The sequence below is a fragment of the Mobula hypostoma genome, chromosome 15 (assembly GCF_963921235.1).
Source record: "Mobula hypostoma chromosome 15, sMobHyp1.1, whole genome shotgun sequence".
Lineage (NCBI taxonomy): Eukaryota > Metazoa > Chordata > Chondrichthyes > Myliobatiformes > Myliobatidae > Mobula > Mobula hypostoma.
In genome coordinates this window covers 7,656,225-7,678,716 of record NC_086111.1, presented here as the reverse complement: position 1 = coordinate 7,678,716, position 22,492 = coordinate 7,656,225, and the positions used below count along the sequence as shown (strand labels likewise).

The window sequence follows — 22,492 nt, the reverse complement described above, 5'->3', positions numbered from 1 at the left end:
TGTATATAGTGGGATTGTAACACTGTCAGCAAACAGATCAATTTTGTTCTAAAATCACATTATAAGAGATGCAGGAGGAAAGGTTATTCTGGACCCGGAACATCCTTAAGAGTGGACACTACCATCATAAACTTTCATCAGTTTAGTTTTATTTTGGACAAATTATTGAATTTGATATCTGATTGCCCTGTTATGCCAGAAAAGTGTTAGGCATTTCTAAATATTGTGATTAAAATGTATATATATTTTCTTGTGACAGTGATTTTGAGCAGCCAACAAAAAATGGTATTAACAGTGACAATATTGGGAGTAGAATGCTGCAGGCTATGGGCTGGAAAGAAGGCTCAGGGTTGGGTAGAAATCGTCAAGGCATTACAGCGCCTATACAGGTAAGGTGTTCAATACATTTTCCTAACTGTGCTGCCACTTGATGCATTTCACAATTAATACAAGGATTTAAATTTTATCACTTGATGTCTAAAATATCTGCTTCCTCGTTGAAAAAGTATCCTATTTTAACTGTTAAAGCTACAATAGATTGACACCTGATTGAACACTGCTTTTAATCTTAGCTAGATCTTGATTAAATCAAGTAGAGAGAGTCAGTTTGGGAACCTCTTCTAAATTCTAGATAATTTCTGGCCTTAACTGATGGGGAAGTAACTTTTAAAAATTGTTACTTCGCAAAAGGGAAACTGAAAGTACCATATTTAAGTACTCCTCCCATATCATGAAGTTCCTTCAAAGCATGCATTTCTTAGACATCTGTGACCTAATCACGGTTTAGCTTTGATGAGCTGGAGCTGTGTCCTAGGATTTTCTACATATTTGGTACTTTTTGGGAATACTTGGTTAAATCTATTACACTTGGTATTTCTGAAGCTAAAAATGTAAGAATAAAATCTGGTGGGAGTACCAATATTGAATGTGAAATTGGTCTTAATTCACTGGTGGATATTGGGTTCAACTCCATTTTGCTTTTCTGTCTCCAATATCCCTCGATGATAAAACTAATTCAGTGATTCAGCATCCTCAGCCCTCAAGTAGAAAAAACCAAGATTCAAAAATTTCTGCTCTGCTTAAGTCGGTGTTCTGAATCTGGGAGTTACATTGGTTATTGCTTCATTTAGCATTTGTACCTTTTGGAGATTATTCTGGAGGAGAAACAGAGTGTGTAAAAGCTATTTGTGCTCTCTTGAACAGATATAAGTACAACATGATTCAGTACTGTATGATTTTTAATTTTAGGCTCAAACAAGGATGAAGGGTGCAGGTTTGGGAGCACGAGGAAGTTCGTATGGTGTTACTACTTCTGATTCCTACAAAGATGCTGTTAAAAAGGCAATGTTTACGAGGTTTAATGAATTGGACTAACATAAGAATTATTGTAAATATGTAAATATTTTTCCTAATTTTTGCTACCGGGTATATACTTGAGTAAACAGTGTAATTTGTCTGTAGGAAATGTAATTTTTGACGATTTGTTTAAATCTTATTTATGTTGAATGTACAATGTACATTTTGTATTGTCTATCAAGTGTACAATAATGTATCTACTGTTTTCTTTTTCAGAATAAATTTTGAAAAGAATGTGTATTTCTTTGTAAGTCTGTTTGTTTAAAATTATAATCTACATAATCAAGATTAGGTACCAAAAGTTTTCAGATGCATATGATTACAGAAAAGCCTCCTCCAGAGAAAACATCTTCCATGATCCTGCCTGTTGAACCCTACAAGAATATTATAGGTCATGTATATAGGAATCAGTCTTTTTAGCCATGGCCATTTAATAAGATCATGGCTAGCATATGACATTCACCATAACCTTAGATTGCATTATTGACGAGAAAACTCTAGTTTACGACTTTGCTCCTGCAACTCCATGGTAGTGAATTCCAGAGATGCTCAACTTTCACGAATTTCTTGCTTTATTCCAGTTTTAAATGTGCATCCCTCATTCTGAGACCATGCCTTTTTATTCTAGGCTCTCCCCCATTCTGTCATTTATCTTTTGTAGTTTGCTAGAAATGTTTTATAAACTTTGAATATAGTCACAATTTGTTTAACTTTTACTTGCAGGACAACTCATCGATACTTGAATATGAACCTTTGAATTGCCTCCAATAAAATATCACTAAATAAGGGACCAGAATTGTTCAGTGCTTGAGATCTAGTCTGTTACTTTGTATAGTTGCAGTAAGCCCTTCCTATTTTTAATGCTCTTACCCCCTTGAAATAATGTCTAACATTCCATTAGCCTTCCCTATCACAAGCTGGTCTGAGATTTATCCACGTCCAGTCCAACCAACTTGTTTTAACTAATTCCTTTCAGTCCCATAGCTTTGCTGTGTCAGGATTTTTTTTGTCTTCCATGCTCCTAACCCTTGGACCAATTAGTATTTCCAACAACTTCATAGTCCTCTTCCTTTGATTTAATACAATCTTTAATTTCTTGTGTCAAGCTTAGACAGCTGCTTTTTCACCATGAGCTTTCGTTTTTATTGTTTCCCTTTGTAGATGTGACAATAGTTGAGGACTGAATCAAATGTTTTCGAGCCTCCTATAAAATTCTGTCATGTTCTTGTCCCAATTCCCTAAAACTTCCTTCATAATATTAATTTGAAGTTTTCCATATGTTACGTACCCCGTAACTGGGTTGCCAAACCAGCAGAAATGGATCACTCAGTTGGAGTCTGGATTACTAGAACTAAAAGTTTTATTAAAGAAACAAGCAACACAGTACTCTAATCAAAAGGATAATGAATGCAACAGTTCAGCAATGATAAACACACATGTGCACAGAATTAAGATAACAGGATCAATCAAGCTCTATCGTTGTCTAGGAGCAAATGACCAGTTTCAAAGTGACACAAAGTTCAGTTCAATTTAGTTCATTTCGCAGTAATTGCTGCCGTGGTGATGGACAGTGGGGGGGAGGAAGGAGAGAGCAAAACGAATGAATATTCAAAACAGCTTCCACACACAGACCTTCGCAGTCAGCTTTCGGGCGAGTCCTTTGTGATGTCATCTGAGGTCACCGACTGTGACCCCTCCGTTTCCAGATAGGACCATTTCTCTGCGCTGAACCTGGCACCCACCAGGTTCCCGCCGATCGTGCCTTTCCACCCTGAGCGTCTAAGGCTTGATCTCGCGATCAGCCGTCCAAAAGCTTCCCACCGACTTGTGAGAGGCGCACCGCTTCCAGGGTCTCGTTACCTCGGGTGTCGTGTGTGTTCTGCCTTAGCGAACCTGTCCCTTTTTATCCCCCTGCTGGGGTATCGCCTGTCCATCACTTCAAACAGTTCAGGGTTCAAAGGGGGAGCCGCTCTTGACAGCTCCCGCCTTCTGTTACTCTCTCTCCCCCGTCCCTTCATTACACATCTCCAAATGCTGCTCCATTGTTTTCCTTATCTCTCTCTCTCCTAAAGACAGGTGGCAGACCAACTGCTGATCACACAGGACAGCTAACATCTTAATCTATGTGTATTCTTGTCACACATTGCACAATACAATGTAAAATAGCTTTTTTCAAGTTGGTTCCTCTATCTAGAAAACAGTTGCATGTTCAGTACGCTACAGTAGCATAGTGGTTAGTACAATGCTATTACAGCTGGCATTCTGGAGTTTGGAGTTCAATTCGGGCACTGTCTGTAAGGAGTTTGTATGTTCTCCCCATGACCACATGGGATTCCTTTGGGTGCTCCGGTTTCCTCCCACATTCCAAAGACACACTGCTTAGTAGGTTAATTGGTCATTGTAAGTTGTCTTGTGAGGAGGCTAGTGTTAAATAGGTGGGTTGCTGGGTTGTGTGGCTCGTTGTGCTGGAAGGGCCAGTTCTGCACTGTACTTCTAAATAAAAATACTTATCAAGAAATCATGCTCCACTTCATTATCGCTAATTGTACTTGGTCATCGAGTTACACAATGGATGCAGGCCCTTAAGGCCTACTGGTGGCTTACTAAATGAAAATCAGAAAACACCCATTTCTATTTTATTCTTCCCTCAATCCTGTCCACTCCAGATTCTCACCACTGAGCTGCACACAAGATTCTATTTATGGTGGCCAATTAGCCTACAAACCTGCAGAAGTTTGAGATGAGGGGAGTGAGCCTGGTACACCCAAGGAAAATAAGCGAAGCTCCACCCAGACATCATGGAGGTCTTTACTGAATGCAGACTGAGCCGTGGGACTGTAACTCACAAACATTAAGAGACCCTTGTCGAGTTTCCTGTTTGCTCTGGAAAGATTGGTTTCTCCCATGATACTGCAATATCATTCTAAACAACATCTCTTCTGTTTGATATACCCCAATGTTACAATTTCAATGTTACAATGTTACTATATAACCTGCCAATGTTTATCTGCCATAAAGAGAGACAACATGAAAATATCAACTGTTAAGTATCCATTTACACTGATCCAATCTTATCTGACCTGAGTTTCACCAGCATTTTGTGTTTGTTGATCCAATCTTATTTTCCCTGTTAAGTTTCACTCAACACAGATTCCATCAGTTTCACCTGGCCAAATAATATACCAATCCATATTTCCTTGTTTGTTGGAGGAAACAAGCCACCATAAGAAACAGTCACAGGGAGAATGTGCAAATTACTCTTGTACAGTGGTCAGGATTTGGCCCAGGTCACTGGAGTTGTCCTATTATGCTACTCTTTGCTGTTTCTATTTCTACATCATAATCTACTAATAAGCATTCTCATAGATGATTGGTTCCATGGAGGGAACTACCTACGGCAATTATAGTGACCCTTGGCATCCAATGCAAGAGATTTCACCAATAAGCCTGAGAGCCGGTAATAATCTGGTGGTTGATTTTAGAAGTATTCTCGTGCCTCAAGATTTCCTGGCATTATTTATTTAACTGAAAAAAGCACAGAGTAGGCCCTTCTGCCCCTTCAAGTTGTGCTGCCCCAGCTACTCCACAACCCTGATTAACCTAACCTAATCATGGGACAAGTTACAATGATCAATTAACCTACCCATTATTTCTGGACTGTAGGAGGAAACCAGAGCACTCTTGGAAAACCCACACATTCCGTGGCAAGGCTGTACAGAGACTCCATATGGAACGCCACTAAAATTGAACTCCAAACTCCTACTAACCACTATTTACTTTAGCGCCCATCAGATGAATACCTTCAGCACCCTCCTTAGTATAGTTTCTATAATGTCCTTCATGTTCCTGTAATTCAGTGAACAGAGATGTAACTGTACTCTAGCTGCAGTACAACTACCGTATAGTTAGGGCATAATCTCACTTGTATTCTGTATGGCAGATTGTTCCACTGCTTTTAAGACTTTTTGAAGACATCCTCCAATGTTCCTCTGTTCACGACCCTCCATGTTTTCCCAGCAGTGTGTATTCCTTTGTCAAACATCTCGATATAATATACACTGACCTCATTGTTACTTCTTCAAAGTTCAGGGTCAGATGTATTCTTCTCTTATTAATTGGTGCCATGGTAGCGTAGCAGTTAGGATGATACTATTACAGATCAAGGTGTTCTATCCCAGCGTCATTTGTAAGAAGTCCTTCCCATTGGTATGTGTGGGTTTTCTCTGGGTGCTCTGGTTTCCTCCCACAGTCCAACAAAGTACTGGTTAGTAAGTTTATTGGACATTATAAAATGTCCTGTGATTAGGGTAGGGTTAAATCAGGGGTGTCTGGACGGTGTAGTCTGAAGTGTCAGAAGGGTCTATTCCATGCTGTATCTCTAATTAATTCATTCTTTCAATATTGTCCTTAGTCCCTCAAAACTGACTCTAATGGTTTTCCTACCATTGATCAATTGCGTATTTGAAATGCAGCACTTAAAAGTCATTGCAGGATTCCCTTGGTGTACTGTGCAAGTGCATTCAAGTCATAGTCAACTGCAATTTTTTTTAGATCACTACAAAAGTCTAGGTTCTCACACTTCTCAAAACTTCACAAAAACTTTCCAAAATTCAAGATATAATTATTTTAATAAATATTTCACTGGAACCTTCAAGCTGTCAGTTTTTACTCTATCGGAAAAATAAGTTACAAATGCTTTATGACATCATTGTGTATTATGATGTCTTCATCATTGAAACTCTTGACAGTGCAGAGGGACTGTTTTCTGGGATAGAAACCTGGCGTGAGATCTTGTTAAATGTGTTTTAAAATTCCATGGGATAAGTGCTTGGGGTTCTGCCATTTACTTTTATACGTAAATGCTTTTTAGGCTACAACTAATATACCGTATTTGTTATCACTACAAAACAAGAAAGGTTTGATGGCACTTCAGAAGAGATTTTTTTTAGGGCTGCAAAAGTTTAGGTGAGTGGTGAAACGGAGTTTATTTTCTTTTGAACAGAGCAGGCTAGAGGAAAATTTAGAACCTACTACCTTCAGGGAAGAGGTACAGAAGCATTGGACTAAGACTGTTAGAATGGGTAACAACTTCTCTCCTCAGGCTGTGAGACAGTGAATACCCTGCTACCACTGAGGTCTTCTCACTAGGACAATGAGCTCTTTACTGTATACCTGTGCTGCACTTCAATACATGCATTTGAATTTACATTTTATTAACATAGTATAATACAGTACCTTGTTTTCTGCACTATGTGATGTATATTGTGTGGGTGCACCATGGCCCGGAGGAACGTTTTGTTTGGTTGTATATATGTACAATCAGACGACAATAAACTTGAATTTGAAAATAAAGGAACTGAGCAAAGTAGTAAGAATTAGAGGGATATTAAGAAAAAACTTAGAGGGGTAAAAGTTATGAACTCAATGCCTGAAGAGGACCCATGTAAAGTTTCCATTGTCTTACAAAGGGATTTATTATTACTCTTGCTTAAAAATACCTGGAAATACACTTGATGTGCCAGGTAGCTTGCAAGGTAAGGTGTGCCTAGAGCTGGTGAGAGATTTTCCCACTGAATTGTACTGAATGACCAATGTGCCAAATATGTTCATGATTTGGAGGTTAACAAGAATTATCCTGGGAACGAAAGGGTTGAAGTATGAGGTGAGTTTGATGATTCTGGGCCTCTACTCACTGGTATTTAGAAGAATGAGTGGAGGTGGGGGAATCTCATTGAAATCCACCGAATCTTGAACGACCTAGATATAATGGGTGTGGAGAGAATATTTCTAATAGTGAAGGAGTCTAGGACCTGAGGGCACAGCCTCACAATAGACATCCTCTGGAGCCGTGGACAATGTGGAGTGAAGTCATTGGATATATTTAAAGAGGACATTGACAGGTTCTTGGTAAAGAGTGTCTGAGGTTACAGGGAGAAGGCAGCAGATTGAGTTTGGGAGGGACCATAAATCAAGTCAAGATGGCCTATTTCTGCTAACAGCGACAACTTACTGGCAGCAAACACAACTACTAATTACTTTATTAATCACACATTCTGTAAAACAATCATTGCAATCAATAGCCTGCAATTTCCCTTTTGGAGCTGAGCTTTTGAACCGCCTGTACGACTGCATTTTTTTTGGTGTGAACTGAAGGTGTGGTGTGTATAGGCCGAATTGAGGCAGTGGGGCATGGGCCTGAAAGTGGGGAACGAGCCAATGGGATGGACATGGAACTGATTGAAGTGGCAGATCCGAGGCAAGGCAGAGTTGATTTGGCGGGGCCTATGCCTAAGAGCAAGGATCAAGCCTATGTTTAACCAATTTAAACACCAAGCCAGATTGGAAAGGTTGGGTACTGGTTGAATTGAGGTGGTGGGGCCCAGGCCCACGAGCATATCAAAGTGGCAGGGCCTGAGTCCAAGAGTGAGGATCAAGCCAAGGTCAGATTGAAAAAGTCAGGGTATTGGGGCCGGAGGTGAGGGATGAGCTGAAGTTCAGCATGTTACTCAGCAAGATTTACTCATCTCTGTGCTAAACTGAGGCTGCAGCCTGCAACTAACTTGGAACAGCTGTGAATGGCTTCAGAGCTATGAACTCATGTGAATTTTAGTTCTGAATGCTATTTGCTTTTCATTCTTTGGTCATCTTGTTCTTCTGTTTTTTTGTACATCGTGTGTTTGAAGGCTCTGTTGGGTTTCTTTGTTTTATGGCTGCCTATAAGAAGAAGAGTATCAAAGTTGTATATAATATACATGCTTTGATAATGAATGTACTTTGAACTTTGAATGTTTTATGGTCTGTGGATTATAGATGGGGATCAACTATAATGTATTCAAGTTTGCTGACCACACAGTGCCAAGTGGAGAAAATTAGTTTGAAAGAAAACAAGGAGACTAGAGAGGGTTTTTACATATTATATCAGTAGGCAAGAAAAGTTAGAATATAAGTGGAATAGCAGAGGATTTTTGTTTGTAAGAATCACAACTTCTGAAATATTACTGAAAGGCTATGGTTTCATTGCATAGAAATCCATTCATCTTTTTGTATGAATGATTAGTTTGCTTGTTATATTACAGGAGGTTGGAGTATAAAAATAAACATGTTTGATGAGGCCATACCTGAAATACCATTTCTTTTCCTTCTATATTATGTATTGCATTGTACTGCTGCTGCTAGGTTAACAATTTTCACATCGCATACCAGTGATAATAAGCCTGATTCTGATTCTGATATCATTGTAAAGTGTTTGTCTCCTTATGTAGGGAATGATAGATTTGTAGAATAGAGTATTTTAAGTTCAAAACAGGAGACTAATAATAATAATAAGTACTTTATTGATCCCAAGCAGGAAATTGTTTCACTACAGCAGCAACATTTAAAAACGCACTTAGCCACAATAATAAATATATTATTAACTAATAATAAAGTACAGAATAATATACACAATAATTTACAATAATGTACAAAATAATAAAACAGAGGCAATTGTACAATGATGTGTGTTCTCCTGTCACACAGAGATGAACTGTTGTATATGCTTATTGCATTTTCTGGAAAGATTTTCTGCAGCAATCCTTGTGACAACAGAAGTGAATAGCCTGTTCGAAAGGCTGCTCTGCTGCTTATTCAGTAGGTCATGGAAAGGATGGACAGTTTACTAGCCTCCACTGAATCAAAAGAGTCCGGGTTGCAGCCAAAGACAGATCCAGCCTTTTCGATGAGTTTATTTGGTCTTTTTGTATCACCAGCGCCGATGCTGCTCCCCCAACATAAAAGCCACAAAGAAGACTGCATTCACAACAACAGGCTGGTAAAAGATCTCCCAACATCTTGCTGCACACATTGAAGGATCTCAGCTTCCTTAGAAAATTGAGTCTGCTCATCCCCTTGTAAACAGCCTTGGAGTTGGTTTTCCAGTCAAGTCTGTTGTTGAAGTATTTGTACTCCTCCACCACCACTTCTTCTTCTCCCAGAATGTACACAGGACTTGTCACAGTCCTCTTCCTCCTAAAATCAATCACCATCTCTCTGGTTTTGGCCACATTCAAGAGCAGGTGAACCACTCCACAAACTTGTCCACTACTCCTCTCTACTCTGACTCCCGCCCAATTCTGATACACCCAATCACCAGAGTCATTAGAAAATTTCTGCAAATGACAAGATTCAGATTTGTACTGAAAGTCTGAGGTGTGCATTGTGAACAGAAACACAGACAGGACAGTTTCTTGTGGCGCTCCAGAGCCACTCACCACCATTTCAGAAATACAAGCAGGGGTAGCTATTAGCTATATTTCCTCACATTCCCATATTTCCATTAGCCAAAATCTTATATTTGTCTCCCCTGCTCTCCATTCATCTAATCCAGTAGTAATCCTATTCACTATCTCTCAAACTTTGTTTTTGCTTTAAGGAATTCTTTAAGCAATGAAGAATACTGGGAAAAAATCTTCCTGCCCAGTGAATTTCTCCCAGATTCTTGCATGGTTACAGCCCATTAAGATTCTTCTTTTTCCCTGAATTAGTTAGTAATCATAAAATTATTTTAGAAAAGGGAAAACATGTTTGATTGTATAGGAAATTTAGAAATGTTTTTTTCTCATAACTCCTCAGTGACTCATTCTATCGTTTATTACAATACAGGTAAATGAAAAGCAAGAATATGGATAGTAAGTCTGAAATGTAAAGTCTGTACACGTCCAAATAAACAACATCTTTTGTATTGTAAAATATCCTCACATAATTATCAATCTAAATTTTGGAATACCCCAGCTTGGATTTTTGAGCTTCTGTGTGATATTTACCATAATATTCAAAGGCAAAGGTTAAAATGTAGCAACTTTCATGCTGTGAAGACGTCTTTTAGGTGAGATTTTACCACAATAGCACTGTGTAACCTGAGCACCATCTTTGCGCTGAACTGGGAGAAAGAAGGAAAACCCGGCACGCAAACGGAGAAAATGTACTTTGAGCCAATCGGAAACGACGGCGCGCTGCCCCCTGGGTACAGTTGGGGTCGGCGCCATCTTGTGTATGTGTGTACGCGCTATCTGTAATGGCGGCAGGCTGCTGACAGTTGGAGAGGCACGGGCCGGACAGCAGGGTATCTGCCCACCTAACGGTAAGGTAAGTGCGCCATTGCAACTGGTCCGGTATCCCACTGACGGAGAAAGGGGAGTGGGTAAGGATTTGGTGTTATTTCCAATGGGTCGGGAGTTGGGCAATAGATTAGGGCAGCAGCCGGAGAAGGATGGGCATCGGCTACAGCTGTCGTCCTTCAAGTCGACATATTTATACTTGGATGCTCGCCTTATTGCGGCAATTTCCCCTTATAGTCCCTTTCTGATCGCCTTTAAGTAAACAAGTTAGTCGGCCACAGACTATGGGCTCTTCATACCCCTGTTCTCGATATTTATTGTTTGTTTATTTATTTCACGGGGGCACTTCGAAGCTTTCCGCATTCCAATAAAGTACTTTTTGACGTATAGTCACTGGTGTAATAAGATATAATTTATACATAGTAAAATACCTCAAAGAACCACGCCCGGGGAACATTTACAAAGTAAATTAATGATCAAAGTAAATATTCGTCACCATATATAAACCTGAGATTCATTTTCTTGCGGGCATATTCAGTAAATCCAATTACCGTAATAGAATCAATAAAAGACTGCACCCAACAGGGTGGACAACCAGTTTGCAAAAGACAACAAACTGAGAAAATACAAATGGGAAAAAAATAAGCGATAAATATCGAGAGTTTGAGATGAAGAGCCCTTCAAAGTGAGCCCATAGGTTGTGGGAACAGTTCAGTGATGGGGTGAGTGAAGTTGAGTGAATTTATCACCACTGGTTCAAGAGCCTGATGGTTGAGGGAATAACTGTTCCTGAACCTGGTGGTGTGGATCCTGAGGCTCCTGTACCTTCCTGATGGCAGCAGCAAGAAGAGAGCATAGCCTGGGTGGTAGGGTCCTTGCTGATGGATGCTGCTTTTCTGCGATGGTGCTCTGTGTAGTTGTGCTCAGAAATGGGGTAGGCCTTGCCCGTGATGGTCTGGGTAGTAATCACTACTTTTTTGTTGAATTTTCTTGGAGGAAATGTTAGTTGATGGATATCTAGTATGACACTGACTACTGAATTATTTCTAATAATTTCTTTAAAACTTCCCTTATGAGAGGGAGACAGATGTTGGAATCTGAAGCATCAAACAATTTCTCAGAAACAGGTTTAATATCACTGGCATATGTTGTGAATTTTGTTGCAGCAGTATATTGCAATACATAATAAAACTATAAATTACAATAAATATATAAAATTAAGTAATGCAAAAACAGAGGACAAATGGCGAGGTTGTGTTCATGGGTTCATTGCCCATTCAGAAATTGGTTGATGGAGGTGAAGAAGCTCAGGCTCCTGTGCCACCTCCTAGATGGTAGCAATGAGAAGAGGGCATGTTCCGATGGGGGATCCTTAATGATGCGTGCTGCCTTTTTGAGGCATCATCTTTTGAAGATGTCCTGGATGCTGGGGAGGTTCGTGCCCATGATGGAGCTGGCTGTGTACAACAATTTAGTTTTTTCCATTCCTGTGCAGTGCTTTTACAGGAACTGAGAGGATTGAGCTGATCCTGTGGTGGTAGCGGGCTGGGTGCTGGGAAACCTGCATTGGACAATTCTTTTCTTTGTGGTATCTCCATACCAGGGTTGGCTATTCTTTGTAAAACTTCTTTAGTGCTGTACTTTTTTTTGGAACATCAGCCTTGAGTTCTTTTGTGGACTTCTCCAAAGTTTTCTTATTGATAACCCTACCAGTTTAGGCACAGTCCAGTGGCATTTGCTTGATCTTTGTGTGCTTGATAAAGCAATGCTGTATCAGTTTCAGATTTATATTCACTTTAAAACATTTGTTAGGCAATTAAAATGTATATTCAATGTTTCATAGCTCTCTGAAGTGAGCAACTGTTTTTTTAAACACAGATGCAGCAAGTTGTATCCATCCTCTAGAGGATTAGATTAAATGAAATCTTACACCAAATAATGTGCTTTTACCTGGGCTTTAAATTTTTTGAAGGGTTGGAGGATGGTAGATTTTGCAGTGATTTGGCAGTTGCAGGAAAAACACTTGGATGAGTGCAATTATTTAACCCCTGGGATCAATAAAGTATGACTATGACTATTAAGATATTTAAGCGGTTGCATGAATGAATCCTTTTGATCTTGAGTCACTGTGTAAGAAGGTAATGTTACAATAAGGCTGTGGAATGATTTGAATTTATGCACAAGTTTGCAAAATATAAATACAGAAACTCTTAATATAGTTTCTTATTTAAGGAATTCATTGTTTTAAATTGGGCTCTTTCCTGGTGGAACCTATCATAGGTATTGTAGTCTAGGGCCAACCTGATTCTTGTCCAACTTGTGTGGTCTAAGGATTTGTAACAGATTGCATAGCTGAATTTTAATTTTTGTTATGTTCACAAACCAGTCTCTTATTTACAGCTATATTAGTAAGATTTGAGTATTTTTTATACAGTTTTGTCTCTTAACAGTTCTTTTAGTATTAATGTTGATCAATTAGAAGCATTACAGTGACCTCTGACCGCTCTTTAACCAGAGTAGATAACTTCAATTGCCCCATCACTGTACTGTTCCTCCAACCTATGGACTCACTTTCTAGGACTTTTTGCCTCATGTTCTTAATATTTATTACGTATTTTAACATTTTTTGTTATATTTGTATCTTTTATTGTCTTTTGCACACTAGTTGTCTGCACTGTTGGTGTGGTCATTTATTAATATGCCTGCAAGCAAATGAATCTCAGGGTTGTACATGGTGATATATGTACTTTGATAATAAATTTATTTTGAACTTTAATAGTTGAATGGAGCTGAATTTTCCTACATTATATAATGTTTTGAGGAATATTATTTCTTGATATCTCTTTTAGAACTCCTGCTTCTCAGTCAGAAAGTTTTTATCAGTGTTCCTCTCTTACAAATTAAGTGCTAAGTTGGGTGCTTTTTGTCTACTTTTTGGTGAATTTGAAATATTACAAAAGACTTACGGCAAAATGTAAGAATTTATCAGTTGCCCATATCAGTGTTTCTCCCTATACTGATTAAAGTAATCATCTTATTGTTTCTAGGACTGAATTTATCACATGCATTTTTAAAAATTATTACCAAAAATGAAGGATTTTAGATTATCCTGAGATGCAAGCACTTTATAAATGCAAGTTCTTTAATGCTAGTTCTTTGTCTTATGGAAACAAGTTTCTTGAGTGTAGGATTATGGGTGTCAGCTGATCATACTTATCCTGAAATAAAACCTCGCTAACAATTTGATTTTTTTCTCAGTATTCCTTGTGCATTTATCTCCTCTTTTCCTAAACTCAGGCTTTCTATAATACTTTTATCCTGGGGGGTGGGGGAGTAATGCCTGTGGTCAACAGCAGTTGTGGTGACAAGGTCCCATATTTTAATGATTTTTTTTTAAATGAGGTTGTATCCCTAAATGAACTGTCTATGCAGACAAAATAATATACACCTATTTCAAAGTTAGAGGAATAAATTCCTTTTGGCTTGTATAATACCACAGAAGAATCTGGCATAATCAAATCCTTTTGATCATTTTTTGTGCGGCTGAGTATATCAAACTGCCACTTTGGAGGGGAATAAATTTAAGTTGTACAGAAAATTGTTTCAGGAATGTCTAGTGTGTAGTTATGAAGGTCATATTTGGCTTCCAAGTTATTATGTAGCACTACAAGCTTTGAGCTAGTTGTTTTCAATTTATTATACTGTTTTTTTCAACTTGGAAGCTTGGAATAGATTACACTATTAAAATAAGAGCAATGCTGCATGAATGAGATTCCTCCCTCTAATTCTAGGCCAATTTTAATTGGCTGATGGAATTATGGGATATCCAAGGTAATTTAAAATGGAAGGATATTTGGGCAAACTCAAAAAAATTAGATTAAAAAAATTATATTCCAAATAGACTAGGAGTTCTAATTGCCAAAAAAAAAGAATAAAATTAAAAGTTGGAGTTTGCACACTGGCATGAATTAGAATAGATTTTTCCAAATGGATGGAATTTTAAAATAGATTAGTAAAAGAACTATATGGATAGTTTTACCTATGAAATCAGAATAGAAAGAAACTTCCTAGGGATATTAAAAAAGCACAACTTTTCAAATTATTAGAGAAAGGAAGGAAGGTGGTTATCAAAGTATGGTTTCTATTGTAACACAATATTTTTATGCTTGGTCTGTTTTTACCAGGTGCTATAAATAAAAGGTCAGCATTTTGAAATTTTCTTCACAAGTGAATCCTTTTGAAGCATGGGTTCTAATAGAAGGTGAGTCAGATTTTGTACTTTTTGTGTCAAATAGAACGTTGCAGTAGTATTGAATATTCTAATGTTTATTAAGAGTATTCAAAGAACATCTCCATGGATTTACAGAATTTTACCCGTGTGACTTTTATGTAACTACATGGAATTGTTATTTTCCCAAAAGAGCATAAGCATGATGAGCTATGGTGATTTTCAGGTTTCTTTCTGTTTCACAAATGTCAACTTTGCTGTCTAAACTGACCCCTCTAAACGTCCATTCTGTCAGTTTGGGATTAAATAAATCGAGAGGTAGAAAATAAGCCTTGGAACGTCTTGGATTTGTTTAGCTCAGATGAGTTATACTGTCTTCAGTTAATTTAGTTGGCCTATGTGTATAACTCACTCGTTCTTTTTATGAAAGACATTGTACCATTGCTTCATTGTTACTATTTCTTCTGTTATCAGAGCATAGTTAGCAATGGTTCGTCATGCACAAATGTGTTTTCTATTTTTGCAGAGTAAGCAGAACAGAACGGAATGGCAGATATGGTTCCGATCAGATTAAAGATAGAGTTGATCTGAGGGATCGGAGAGAACGGAGCTCAAGAGGCACTGATCAGGACTATGATCACCGAAGTTCCAGGGATGATCGTAGGCGGCGACATCAAGACTACTGGACTTCAGAAAATTCTGAAATTGGTGTAAGTATAACTTTAGTGGATTTTGATTTTCAGGCTATATTGAAGATGGTGTTAGCCATCGTCAAATCAATGACTTGGTGGTGCTTTTGAAATTCATCAAATGTATTTTTGATTTTTGAAAACTTAACATTTTGAGCCATGCCTTATTAATGAATCATGTAATGCACTGGTGAACTCAAGGTTAATTGTTGCTAATGCCAAAAATCAGAAATATAAATAAATATCTTCTGATAAAATGTGGTTGATTTTGAAACATAATGATTTGAATTAATTAAACATCTAGTTTTTTTCTGGATGTTTTGTGAAAGTACTCTCAATAAAATAATATAATTGGGTAGCAAACTAAGTGTTCTGATTTAGCTGATGACACGCCACATATTTTCTTTTGATTTTCATGTACATAATGTTTTTAAAGCAGGGCCCATTCCTGCCAATATTGGCCTCTTTCCCTCAAATGAACAGAGTATCTAGCTGATAAGAGATCAGATTAATGTTAGGTCCTGAAGGATATAGAAAATCAGAATCAGTTTTATTATCACTGGCATGTGCAGTTCAATGCAATACATAATATAGAAGACAAAAAATAAATAAGTATCAATTACGGTATCTGTATATTGAATAGATTAAAAATCGTGCAAAAAACGGAAACTCTATTATATACTCTCGTCACCATCTGAGATTCTACCAACAATGGATGTATCATCAGCAAATCTATGCTGACTAATTGAAAAGAATATTTGTGGACATCTTCTACCTCTAATTGTTGTAGACCACCGGGTTGTTTGTGTTTTTGATGCCATGGACTCCAGATTGGGAACCTCTACTGTAGACGGAGGTTCCCACTTGTTTCAAAAGGGCAGCAATCATACCAAGTACAGGGTAGACTGTTTCAACGGCTGTCGCCCGGTACACTCACATCTGCTTTGAAGATATGCTTTGAGAGGTTGATCATGGGTAGAACTAATTCCTTACCTGGGCAAGGATCTGACTGCTTGCAATTTTGCTTGCTAGCACAACTGGTCTACAAGAGACACAATCTCACTAGCTCTCCACTTAGCTTTGGCACACCTAGACAACAGCAAATCATATGCTAGAGTGTTGTTTATCAATTACGTCAGTCAACAACCTTCAAAACCTGGGCCTGTGTACCTACCTCTACAACTGGATCCTTAACTTCCTTATCTGGAGACCACAGTCAGTGTGTAACATCTCCTTGCTGACAGTTGACACCAGCACACCTAACTGTGTAGGCTTAGCCCTCTGTTCTACTTTACACATGACTGGGTAGCTAGGGACAGCTCAAATGCCATTTATAAATTTGCCAGTGACATTGCTGTTGTTGGCACAATTGCATATACAATGAGGTGATGTACAGGAGTGAGTTTTAAAAAACTGCTCGGGGAGAATGGTCTGCACTGCGCAGGCGCGTGACGTAGCGCGCCAAGGTTTAAAAAGCAGACCACCATATACAGCGGCCATCGTTGTAGTGGCCATCGTCGGAGTGGACTGAGTCAGAGTAGGGCGGCTTTGGCTCAAACAGGCTTCGGCGCGAACAGGCAGAGGCCAGGGTAGGTTCCGGTAAGTTTTTTGTTCAGATTGTCTAGCGTAGAGAGAATGCCAGGCAGGATGTTGGAATGCTCCTCTTGCAGGATGTGGGAAGTCAGGGAGCCCTCCTGTGTCCCTGACAACGACACCTGCAGGAAGTGCATCCAGCTGCAGCTCTTGACAAACGGCGTTAGGGAACTGGAGCAGAGCTGGATGACCTGCGGATCATTCAGGAGAATGAGGAGATTATAGATCATAGCTACAGGGAGGTAGTTACGCCAAAGGAGCAGAGGACAGGAAATTGGGTCACTGTCAGGCATGGGAAGAGGAAAGGGCAGGCAGAGCAGGGTTCCCCTGTGACCATTCCCCTCAACAACAAGTATACCGCATTAGATACTGTTGGGGAGGGGGATGACTTACCTGGGGCTAGCTGCAGTAGCCGGATCTCTGGCACTGAGTCTGGCTCTGCAGTGCAGAAGGGAGGGGGGAGAAAGAGGAGAGTGGTAGTGATAGGGGACTCGATAGTTAGAGGTGCAGATAGAAGATTCTGTGGTCGTGACAGAGAATCCAGGATGGTTTGTTGCCTCCCAGGTGCCAGGGTCAAGGATGTCTCTGATCGATTGCATGACATTCTGAAGTGGGAGGGTGACCAGCCAGATGTCATGGTGCACATCGGTACCAATGACATAGCAAGGAAGAGTGAAGAGGTCCTGGACAGTGAGTACAGAGAGCTTGGTAAGAAGTTGAAAAGCAGGACCTCAAGGGTGGTAATCTCAGGATCGCTACCTGTGCTAGGTGCCAGTGAGGGTAGGAATAGGATGCTCTGGAGGAGGAACAAGTGGCTGAGGAACTGGTGTAGGGGGCAGGGTTTCAGATTTCAGGATCATTGGGACCTCTTCTGGGGCAGGTGGGACCTGTACAAGAGAGATGGGTTACACTTGAACCACAGGGGGACCAATATCCTTTCAGGGAGGTTTGTTAGTGCTATTGGGGAGGCTTTAAACTAGATTTGCAGGGGGATGGGAACCAGAGTGCCAGAGCTGACAGTGTGGCTGGGGTGAAAATAAATGATGTTGAAAGGTTAAGCAAATCCGCTGATAGAAAGGTTGTGAGTGGTGGTAAAAATCTTCTGAGGTGTATATATTTCAATGCTAGGAGTATTGCGGGGAAGGCGGATGAGTTGAGGGTGTGGATTGACACGTGGAATTATGATGTTGTAGCAATTAGTGAAACTTGGCTGCAGGAGGGGCCGGACTGGCAGCTTAATATTCCAGGGTTCCGATGTTTCAGATGTGATCGAGGCAGAGGAATGAAAGGTGGGGGAGTAGCATTGCTTGTTAGGGAAAATATTACAGCAGTGCTCAGGCAGGACAGATTAGAGGGCTTGTCTACTGAGTCCTTATGGGTGGAGCTGAGAAACAGGAAAGGTATGGCCACATTAGTGGGATTGTATTGCAGACCACCCAATAGTCAACGAGACTTGGAAGAGCAAATCTGCAGAGAGATAGCAGGCAACTGCAGGAAACATAAAGTTGTGGTGGTAGGGGATTTTAATTTTCCATACATTGGGACTCCCATACTGTTAGGGGTCTAGATGGTTTAGAGTTTGTAAAGTGTGTTCAGGAAAGTTTTCTAAATCAGTATATAGAGGGACCAACTAGAGGGGATGCAATATTGGATCTCCTGTTAGGAAACAAATTAGGGCAAGTGACAGAAGTCTGTGTAGGGGAGCACTTTGGTTCCAGTGATCATAACACCATTAGTTTCAATTTGATCATGGACAAGGGTAGATCTGGCCCTAGGGTTGAGGTTCTGAACTGGAAGAAGGCCAAATTTGAAGAAATGAGAAAGGATCTAAAAAGCGTGGATTGGGACAGGTTGTTCTCTGGCAAAGGTGTGATTGGTAGGTGGGAAGCCTTCAAAGGGGAAATTTTGAGAGTGCAGAGTTTGTATGTTCCTGTCAGGATTAAAGGCAAATTGAATAGGAATAAGGAACCTTGGTTCTCAAGGGATATTGCAACTCTGATAAAGAAGAAGAGGGAGTTGTATGAAATGTATAGGAAACGGGGGGTAAATCAGGTGCTTGAGGAGTATAAGAAGTGCAAGAAAATACTTAAGAAAGAAATCAGGAGGGCAAAAAGAAGACATGAGGTTGCCTTGGCAGTCAAAGTGAAGGATAATCCAAAGAGCTTTTACAAGTATATTAAGACCAAAAGGATTGTAAGGGATAAAATTGGTCCTCTTGAAGATCAGAGTGGTCGGCTTTGTGCGGAACCAAAGGAAATGGGGGAGATCTTAAATAGGTTTTTTGCGTCTGTATTTACTAAGGAAGCTGGCATGAAATCTATGGAATTGAGGGAATCAAGTAGTGAGACCATGGAAACTGTACAGATTGAAAAGGAGGAGGTGCTTGCTGTCTTGAGGAAAATTAAAGTGGATAAATCCCCAGGACCTGACAGAGTGTTCCCTCGGACCTTGAAGGAGACTAGTGTTGAAATTGCGGGGGCCCTGGCAGAAATATTTAAAATGTCGCTGTCTACGGGTGAAGTGCCGGAGGATTGGAGAGTGGCTCATGTTGTTCCGTTGTTTAAAAAAGGATCGAAAAGTAATCCGGGAAATTATAGGCCGGTGAGTTTAACATCAGTGGTAGGTAAGTTATTGGAGGGAGTACTAAGAGACAGAATCTACAAGCATTTGGATAGACAGGGGCTTATTAGGGAGAGTCAACATGGCTTTGTGTGTGGTAGGTCATGTTTGACCAATCTGTTGGAGTTTTTCGAGGAGGATACCAGGAAAGTGGATGAAGGGAAGGCAGTGGATATTGTCTACATGGACTTCAGTAAGGCCTTTGACAAGGTCCCGCATGGGAGGTTAGTTAGGAAAATTCAGTCGCTAGGTATACATGGAGAGGTGGTAAATTGGATTAGACATTGGCTTGATGGAAGAAGCCAGAGAGTGGTGGTAGAGAATTGCTTCTCTGACTGGAGGCCTGTGACTCGTGGTGTGCCACAGGGATCAGTGCTGGGTCCATTGTTATTTCTCATCTATATCAATGATCTGGATGATAATGTGGTAAATTGGATCAGCAAATTTGCTGATGACACAAAGATTGGAGGTGTAGTAGACAGTGAGGAAGGTTTTCAGAGCCTGCAGAGGGACTTGGACCAGCTGGAAAAATGGGCTGAAAAATGGCAGATGGAGTTTAATACTGACAAGTGTGAGGTATTGCACGTTGGAAGGACAAACCAACGTAGAACATACGGGGTTAATGGTAAGGCACTGAGGAGTGCAGTGGAACAGAGGGATCTGGGAATACAGATACAAAATTCCCTAAAAGTGTCGTTACAGGTAGATAGGGTCATAAAGAGAGCTTTTGGTACATTGGCCTTTATTAATCACAGTATTGAGTATACGAGCTGGAATGTTATGATGAGGTTGTATAAGGCATTGGTGAGGCAGAATCTGGAGTATTGTGCTCAGTTTTGGTCACCAAATTACAGGAAGGATATAAATAAGGTTGAAAGAGTGCAGAGAAGGTTTACAAGGATGTTGCCGGGACTTGAGAAACTCAGTTACAGAGAAAGGTTGAATAGGTTAGGACTTTATTCCCTGGAGCGTAGAAGAATGAGGGGAAATTTGATAGAGGTATATAAAATTATGATGGGTATAGATAGAGTGAATGCAAGCAGGCTTTTTCCACTGAGGCAAGGGGAGAAAAAAAACCAGAGGACATGGGTTAAGGGTGAGGGGGGGGAAAGTTTAAAGGGAACATTGGGGGGGCTTCTTCACACAGAGAGTGGTGGGAGTATGGAATGAGCTGCCAGACGAGGTGGTAAATGCGGGTTCTTTTTTAACATTTAAGAATAAATTGGACAGATACATGGATGGGAGGTGTATGGAGGGATATGGTCGGTGTGCAGGTCAGTGGGACTAGGCAGAAAATGGTTCGGCACAGCCAAGAAGGGCCAAAGGGCCTGTTTCTGTGCTGTAGTTTCTATGGTTCTATGGTTCTATGATGGTTGTCATAACTCAATGTCAGGAAAATCAGGGGATTCGATTGTGAAATTCAGGAAGTGGAAGTTCAGGAGAATACATGCCATTCTTAATGGAGGGGTCAGCCGTGGAAAAGGTGAGCAACTTCAAGTTCCTGGTTATCAACATCTTTTAGGATCTATATTGGGGCTACACATTGACGTAATCACAAAGAAGGGTGCTCTATTGCATTAGGAGTTTGAGGCAATTTGGCATATCACCAAAGAATCTCAAATTTCTATACAGTGGAGAGTATTCTGACAGGTTGTGTCACCATCTGGTCTGAAAGCTGCAATGCACGAACTGTGGAGGATTATAGACTACATCATGGCACAGTCCTTCTTACCATTGAGGGCATCTTCAAAAGGTTGTGCCTCAGGAAGGCAGAAACCATCATTTAAGAACTTTTTTTTGTTACTACCGTCTGAGGGGGAAGGTACAGGTTTTGAAGATTAGCTTTTAGTTTCCCCTGAATCATTGGCAAAATAATGGAAGGTATTGTTGACAATAGTACCAAATTCCATTGAACTTGCCAGTAGTCAGTTGTCAGTGCCTGTTTCAGTTTCATCAGGAGCATTCTGTTCCAATCTTCTTGTAGCCTTAATAGAATAAACATGGAACGAAGTGCTGAGCTCTAGAGCTGTGTGAGCTTGTTTTCCTTTGGTCTAGAATAGCATTGGGAAAGTATGATAAAATTTTTAAAAAATGAGCAGCATGATCTCAGGCTACACCTTTAGTGATCAACACCTGCATATAGCATGCCTGGATGTTATTAAGCCAGGGGCTAATATGTGGCAAGTAACGTTGTAGTTACTTGCCATTACCATTATCCACTGGGGGCGGGGGAGACCGTCGACTCAGACCATGAGAGGCTTGCGTCGGGCATTTTCATGCCTTACAAGGTGCAGATTGGAAGTCTGTGTGGGGCACCACTCCTTGCACAGACACTAGAGCAGTGTGTGGTTAAGTGCCTTGCTCAAGGACACTTGACATTACCATTATCCACTCCAGATTCTATTCTTGGCAGCAGTCCTTTTCCTGTCCATATGGCAACATATCCAAGTCAGTTCCGCTTCCTCTGCATTGTAAAATTGTTGATCTGGCACCCAGTATGGGTTAGGGCAAATAATCTTAAAATACATTTGGGAATGCTGTTGCTGTCAGAACAATACTGAAAGCATTCAGCAAATCAGGTAAAGCTATCCCATGAAAAATTTCATGTTATTGTGATACAATTACCTATGTTTTCTAAATGCTGAATTATTTGTTCCTTTATCTTCTCGTGATTTGCCATCATTGTTTAGCTCTGTACTTGTTATATCTAGTTCTTCGTAATAATACTGTGTAGCAATTTGCCACTCTTGAAATTTAATAACCAGAGCCTTCGCTGTTTGTACACTTGCTGCTTTTAACAGCCTGGGGCGCACCATCTAGGCTTGACGATTTATTTACTTTGTGGTGCTTATACATATTTATCCATTGTTTCAGTGTGGGTCATCCTATTTTGTCTTAAACATACTGTCTTG

At 40.0% G+C, this 22,492-nt stretch overlaps 2 protein-coding genes across 4 annotated transcripts in view; both read left to right on the top strand.

Moving 5' to 3' along the window:
• Nucleotides 1–1,593, top strand: part of LOC134356675 (RNA-binding protein 5-like) — a 49,908-nt gene extending 48,315 nt beyond the window's left edge. For both annotated transcript variants that reach the window (XM_063067694.1, XM_063067693.1), the window contains exons 24-25: nucleotides 260–389; nucleotides 1,249–1,593. In XM_063067694.1, the coding sequence (XP_062923764.1) occupies nucleotides 260–389; nucleotides 1,249–1,374 (256 nt within the window). In that variant the 3' untranslated portion in view covers nucleotides 1,375–1,593. The remainder of the gene's footprint in view (nucleotides 1–259; nucleotides 390–1,248) is intronic.
• Nucleotides 1,594–10,353: 8,760 nt separating this feature from the next.
• Nucleotides 10,354–22,492, top strand: part of rbm5 (RNA binding motif protein 5) — a 44,529-nt gene continuing 32,390 nt past the window's right edge. Inside the window, exons 1-3 of one of the 2 annotated variants that reach the window (XM_063067691.1) lie at nucleotides 10,354–10,479; nucleotides 14,636–14,712; nucleotides 15,206–15,389. In XM_063067691.1, coding sequence (XP_062923761.1) covers nucleotides 14,696–14,712; nucleotides 15,206–15,389 — 201 coding nt within the window. In that variant the 5' untranslated portion in view covers nucleotides 10,354–10,479; nucleotides 14,636–14,695. The remainder of the gene's footprint in view (nucleotides 10,480–14,635; nucleotides 14,713–15,205; nucleotides 15,390–22,492) is intronic. The other variant, XM_063067692.1, reaches the window with a different exon arrangement.